This window comes from Kryptolebias marmoratus, linkage group LG8 (assembly GCF_001649575.2).
Source record: "Kryptolebias marmoratus isolate JLee-2015 linkage group LG8, ASM164957v2, whole genome shotgun sequence".
Lineage (NCBI taxonomy): Eukaryota > Metazoa > Chordata > Actinopteri > Cyprinodontiformes > Rivulidae > Kryptolebias > Kryptolebias marmoratus.
The window spans coordinates 500479-507549 of record NC_051437.1 but is presented as its reverse complement, the minus strand read 5'-3'; the positions used below and the strand labels follow the sequence as shown (position 1 = coordinate 507549).

Below are 7071 nucleotides of genomic sequence, written 5' to 3'. Positions count from 1 at the left end.
CGCCGTTGCCGCTGTTCCACGGGCGGGCCCAGCTGACGCCGTTGCCGCTGTTCCACGGGCGGGCCCAGCTGACGCCGTTGCCGCTGTTCCACGGGTGGGTCCTGCTGATGCCGCCGCCGCTACTTCGCTTCGCCTGCCTCACGAAGGGTCCCGGATGACGCCTTCGCCTCGCCCTGCCCAACCACGTCGAGGGTCGACGCCTGGCCCTGCTCAGCCACGTCGAGGGTCCGGAAGGACGCCTCGTTCCTCTTCGCCACGTCGAGGGTCCGGAAGGACGCCTCGTTCCTCTTCGCCACGTCGAGGGTCCGGAAGGACGCCTCGTTCCTCTTCGCCACGTCGAGGGTCTGGACGGACGCCTCGCCTGGTCTCCGAGGACGACGACGCCTCATCTCAGAACCACCGAGGGTCCATGGGGACGCCTCGCTCCATTCTGCTCCGCTGGGGGTCCATGGGGACGCCTTGCTCCGTTCTGCTCCGCCGAGGGTCCGAGGGGACGCCTCGCTCCGCTCAGCCTCTCCGAGGGGACGCCTCGCTCCGCTTCGTTGACTCGAGGGGTGGGACGGATGTCTCTCCTCGATCGGCTCCGTCTAGGGTTCCGATCGACGTCTTGCTCAGCTCCGCCACGTCATGGGTCAGACAGGACAGTCTGGTTGGGTCCACGCCTGTCTGGTCCTCGTCCACGCCTGTCTGGTCCTCGTCCCCGCCTGTCTGGTCCTCATCCACGCCTGTCCGGCTCTCGCCTGCTTGGTCCACGTCAGCCCGGCTCTCGCCTGCTTGGTCCACGTCAGCCCGGCTCTCGCCTGCTTGGTCCACGTCAGCCCGGCTCTCGCCTGTTCCACCGGGGATGGTGCCCGGCCCGTCTTTTAGACCTCTTGCTCTGACGAGGACGGCGCCCGGGCCGTCCTCCCGAACTTTTGCTCTGCCGAGGACGGCGACCGGGCCGTCCTCCTGAACTTTTGCTCTGCCGAGGATGGCGCCCGGGCCACCCGCCTGAACTCTTGCTTCGCCGAGGTTGGCGCCTGGGCCACCCGCCTGAACTCTTGCTCCGCCGAGGACGGCACCCGGGCCGTCCCCCAGAACTCTTGCCTTTTCGGCTCACGGGTTCCCCGTCTGAACTTTTTTGTTGGTCGGGCATGTTTTTGTTTTGTTCCCCAGGCCGGTTGCCTGGTCAGTTTTTTGTTTGGTTTGTGCCCTCCATCCTGTGTTTTTGTTTTTCCCCCACCACCCTCCCGGCTAGGATTTTGTTTTCGTTTTAGGGACGTCAGGGGACGTCCCTTAAGGGGGGGGTACTGTGAGGATTTGAATTTTTGTTGTTTCTGTTTTGGTTTTTCTGTGGGTTTTAATTTGTGCTTTCAGTTTGGGGTTTTTTTTCCTGCTCAGTATTCACTCCTCCTCTGTCACTCTTTTGCCTTTCTTGCCACGCCCATCTCCACCTGTCCGTAATCATTTCCATTCACCTGTTTCCACTTCCCTCGTTACCATCAGCACTCAAATACCCGGTCATTTCCCCCACTAGTCGTCGGATCATTGTTTGTTGTTTGCCGTTCTAAGTTTCCTTGTTTCCTCGCCATGCCATGTATTGGATTTCTGTTATGTTTTAGTTGCTGCCAAGTCAGCTTTTGTTTTGCTCTTTTTCTTAGTTTAATAAATTAGTGTTTTAAGAATGAGTCTGCACTCTGGGTTCGCTTCCGTTGCCATCTGTCATGACACTCTCTTAAATATAATCAGTTTTAAAAAAACACTATTTGTGTGAGATTTATTGTTGATCATTTTAGTCTTCAGCAAAAAGCTTTGTGCTCCACCCCCTCCAAATGTGCTTTCAAAAATTTCTAAAATATGGTCACTACTTGCTCCAGGAAGCCCAACATGACAATGATCAAAGGTTTTAAAAAAAAGACAGCCTCCAAACCAGCATCTGACATCATGGATGATTTAAGCATTATATTACGTATATCATCAGCATGGAGTCTTATGTTTTGTACAAAGTAATCCATACTGAGCACCTTTTTATCAGAGGCCAAGATGTGCTACAACTCTTACAAAAAATGGGGGAAAAAACCTCAAGCAAGTGTAAAACACTTTTAGACATGGATGCAAACCCCCCAAATCTTTAACTTTCTTTTCTTTTTCGAAGTTTTTCTGGTATTTTAACTTGTATTACTGTATAATTGTCCAAATGTTTTTAAACCTTTGGGATGCTGTAAAGGATGAGTACCAACTTAAAATAAATGTGTTGGTGCATATGTGTTTCTTGCTTATTCACCTCAGCCATCTGTCTTAAAATAGCAAGTGAAACTGACCAGTCCAGACTACAAAGACTGTGATAAAGAAGAGGCTGTGGCTGACTTCCTGAAGAGGATTGAATGTTATCAAATGACCTATGTTCCCCTGGATGACAACAAGGATAGGTAAAAACATCTTCTTATCGAAACTGGATTAACTCCAAAAGTTTATTAGTTGCAGATGTACACCAAATGTCTGCAAGATTCATTAAGATGTATGTAGTGGGTAATGAGATACAGTATTTTGGTTACAGACAAGCACATTATCATTGGAGAAGGGGCCTTGGTGGAGTAAAAGGTGGTGGAGAATGACAGGGCTTAGGTACTTTGGGGCTTCTACATCTACATGTAGAAGAGCGTCAGTGGATCAGGAGGAAGGTTTGTCCTGCAACCTGAGGGTTGCTGGTTCAACCCCCTGCTCAGTCTGTCAGTCAGCCTACTGGTGGTGGTCAGAGGGCTCGGTGGTGCTGGTGTGATGGCAGCCTCACTTCTGTCAGCCCGCCCCAGGGCAGCTGTGGCTACATTGTAGCTTACCACCATCAGTGTGTTAATGTGTGGATGATTGTAGTGTAAAGTGCTTTGGGGTCCTTGGACTAGATAAAACGTTATACAAGTGCAAGCCTTTTACCATTTACATCTAAACAAGTGATGGCTAAGCAATCTAAGAAGGTAGTCCTAGGCACAGCTAAGATACCCTCAAGCTCTCAGGCCTCTGTACATCTACAACTGAATCCTTTTTAGATTAATCCAGTTAAGATGGTGGCCACATTAGTCAACACAAAAATAGCTATAACTCAGTCAATGTTGCAGATATTGAGTAGCTGAGTCTTTCACAACCCATTCTCAGAGAGTAAAATCACTCAAAATAGCATGAGATTGTATATAATGTTATTTTCAAGGTTTGACCAAAACAGCTACAACTGCATCAGTTTCGTCACATAAGATGATCTGAGTTTAAAACTCTGGCATGAAAAGCAGGGGATGATATGCATTTCCTTTAAAAAAGTAATTAAAATATTTAGGAGCTTGTTGCTAAATGTTTAATATTTCAAGTTTAAATATAAGAATCCCATGACATAGTATCAAAGATTTGTAGTCATAGGTATTTTTTGTAATTTTGAGATTTTTTAATACTTTCCATAAAACAGTAGAGAAATTCTGTGAAATATCCAGGGTTTAACCCAAACTGTTTGAATAGGGGAAGCAGATTTTTTTCTACAAAAATTGTTTAACTGACATGCTACTGATTTTTCAACTACTTTGTATGGCTTTCATGTTCTAGTGAAAGGAAGCCATCTTCTCCAAATAAAAACTGATGGCAGCAAACAAAAATCTTAGAGCAGAACACGAGGAGGGGGACACAAGGACCAGGACCTCATCATGGCGTGAACAAACATCACAGAGAGAAACATCTATAAGCAATGAATCAGCAGGAGTGAGGGAACTGTGGGTGAGAGGGGGAGGAGCTACAGCTGGGAGGTGATGAAGAACAGGTGAGGTGGGCGTGGCAGGCAGACCAGGAAACTACTGAGGGCAGGTTAACAGTGGTGCAGGGAACACAAGGAGCAAAACTATATTAACATGAAACACAAGGATCACAGAAAACAAAGACCAAACACAGAACTAAACATGAAACTCAAACACAGAAGAGAACAAAAAACAACTGAAAAACACCCAAATCCTGACACTGGCAGGTAAAACAGTGAATGTCTCCACCTATATATAGTTAATCAAAAAGGTATTCTTTTTTATGTGAACACCAGCTTTTCAGTCGGGCCACAGATTCTCAGTTGGACTTAGGTCTGAACTTTAGTTGGGCCATTCTAAGACATGAATATACTTTGATCCAAACCGTTCCATTGTATTCTGGCTGGATGTTTCAGGTCGTTATCCTGCTGGAAGGTGAACCTCAGTCCTAGCCTAACAGGTTTTCTTCCAGGATTGTCCTGTCTTTAGCTCCATCCATCTTCCTATCAATTCTGACCAGCTGCCCTGTCGCTGCTGAAGAGAAGCTTCCTTACAGCATGATGCTGCCACCACCATGTTTCACAATGGGGATTGTGTGTTCAGGGCAGTGTACAGTGTTAGTTTTCCACCTATTTACATTTGGGCCAGAAAGTTCTGACCTGCTCTGAGCAGCTTCTACATGTTAACTGTGTCCCTACATGAGGTGTGGCAAACTGCAAACAGAGCTTCATCTGGCTTTCTTTCAACAATGCCTTTCTTCTTGGGATATTGTTTTATAACCTAACCCTGCTTTAAACTTCTCAACAACTTTATCTTTGACCTGTGTGGTGTATTCCTTGGCCTTCACAGGCCTCAAAGGTTTGTTTCTTATGTTAGCATTACATTAAAAATAACTCACATCACATTACAATTCACTATCAGTGACAACAGTAGTGAGCCTTTCAGTTTTAAAGTCAAAAGGTACATTTTACATCATACCAGTGTCGTTGTAACCTAACGGACTTCTGCTGTTTAATTTCCTGTTGACTTCTTGTCTTCATGCAGGAATCTGTCTTACATCAAAATCTTTAATGTGGGAAGCAGATACCTAGTGAACCGGGTCCAGGACCACATTCAAAGCAGAATAGTTTACTACCTCATGAACATCCATGTCACTCAAAGATCCATCTACCTGTCTCGCCATGGAGAGAGTGAGCTCAACCTGGTGGGTCGCATCGGAGGAGATTCTGGGCTTTCCCCTCGAGGGGCTAAGGTAAGGTTGGTTAGTCCCTGACAGTTTGGAAAAATTATCTAAAATTATATTCATGTCATATTCAAAACTTGTTCAAGATTTTATAGCTATGACTTTTTTTTTTGTCATTTTTAATCTTTAACTTTGTTTGCAATTTTTTCCCCTCAGAAATAGAGAACTCAAATATCTGAAAAAGTTTGTAATCTTTGAATTCTGCTTCCACATACTTACCTCATTATTAGTTTTAGCTACTGTTCTGCTAATTTTAGCTTTTAGCTACAGTTTTGCAAGTTTAGGCACTTTTAGCAACTGTTTTTCTACTTTTAGCTTTTAGCTTCTGTTCTGCTCATTTTAACTTTAGCATTTTAGTTTCAGCTTCTTCAACAAATCTCAGTGAAGTTATTCTGCCCTCAGCATTCACTCCATTTTTGCAGAAAATACTGTTTCTGTAGTTTGGCTTGCTTCTGAAAACAAACACCAATTCTTTTTCTAAACAGTCAGAATCTCTCTGCAAACGCCAGCAGAGGCCTGAATATTAACAAATGAAAACCAATTTCTTTTAGCATAGATCTGTTTGTCCTCCTAAGAAATTATTTGCGATTTTTTAACTGTTTTTGTTGTGACTAGTTTTGTTGTTGTTTGTTTGTTTGTTTGTTTGTTTGTTTGTTTGTTTGTCAGTTTGCCAATGCTCTGGGTGCGTACATGCGTGGGCAGTGCATCAGTGACCTAAAAGTGTGGACGAGCCACATGAAGAGGACCATCCAGACTGCAGAGTCTCTGGGGGTCCAGTATGAACAATGGAAAGCCCTAAATGAGATAGATGCTGTGAGACATTACTGTTCATCTTTTTGTTTGCCTAATTTTATATATGCTCATTTGCTTTGTTTTCCCACAGAATTTCTTTTTACCTTTTTGAATATTTCATGCTCTAGAAAATGACAGACATGTCTTCTGCTGTGTGATTGAAAACTTTCTACTTCTGGACTCATCTGAGCAGTGACAGCCAGTCCAGTGACAGCAGTGATCTGCTCTTAAAAGCAGAGTGATGACAATGGAAGGGTTTTCAATCCCAAATATTATCAGGGTTTCAAGGTTGTAGAACCAAATGCACAACAGAGTCAGAGATAGAGAACAAACTGAAAAACGTTAATACCTGAAGGTGCTGCAGGGCAGAACAGCCAAGAAACAAACTATCGTCTGACAGAAACCTATGCAACCATCCAGGACTGGTTAAAGGAAAGCATGGAGTCTAAATACCATAGTAACAGGTATAATTAACAGCATAAAACTCAGATTAGAAACATTGCATGAAAGGAAAAAAAGAAGAAAAACTAATAGAAATGTACAAAAGAGCGATTTATGCAAAGTAAAACAGGAAAAAAGTTAGCCAGGAAACTAAACATAAAACCCAGAGGACAATAAACTAACACAGTAAACAGAAGGAACTTTAATTTCTAATTAAAACATCAAATGAGTAAACTTAGAGAAACTGTGAATAATACTAAAATGCAGTGTAAGTGTTTAGGAGTAAATTATTGCTGGAATTTGCTGAAAAAGCAAATTGTGTTGTTAAAGTTAAAATGAGCATACCAGTCTAAACTGAGCCAAACAAAAACTAAAAGCAGCACAACAGTAGCTAAAAGCTAAATGTAGCATAAGAGAACAACAATAGATCAAGCAGCTGAAACAGATTTCAAAAAGAACAATGTTTTTGAAGAAATTAAAAAGAGCTCAACGTCTCTATGGTGAATTATATATATATATATATATATATATATATATATATATATATATATATATATATATATATATATATATATATATATATATATGTATAAAGGGAGGCATTCCACAACAGTAATGCACAGTGGCTGATCTCCCTACGAGATGACCACAGAAACCTCCCTGAGCAAGCCCCGGTAACTATCACAATGGCAGATGTTCAAGAAAGAGTCTCAGGTATGAAAAACTGGACAGCACCAGGACCTGACATGATCCATGCCTACTGGCTGAAGAAACTCACTGCCCTCCACGAGCGACTGGCAGCTCAAATGAACCAGCTACTGAAAAATGGGACCCACCCTGAATGGT

The 7071-nt window shown here is 43.6% G+C and overlaps 1 protein-coding gene across 3 annotated transcripts in view; it reads left to right on the top strand.

The window, feature by feature from the left end:
• Positions 1-7071, top strand: part of si:dkey-96f10.1 (6-phosphofructo-2-kinase/fructose-2,6-bisphosphatase) — a 52631-nt gene that overhangs the window by 30523 nt on the left and 15037 nt on the right. For 2 of the 3 annotated variants that reach the window (XM_017439274.3, XM_017439273.3), the window contains exons 7-9: positions 2287-2408; positions 4794-5001; positions 5659-5805. In XM_017439274.3, coding sequence (XP_017294763.1) covers positions 2287-2408; positions 4794-5001; positions 5659-5805 — 477 coding nt within the window. The remainder of the gene's footprint in view (positions 1-2286; positions 2409-4793; positions 5002-5658; positions 5806-7071) is intronic. The other variant, XM_017439276.3, reaches the window with a different exon arrangement.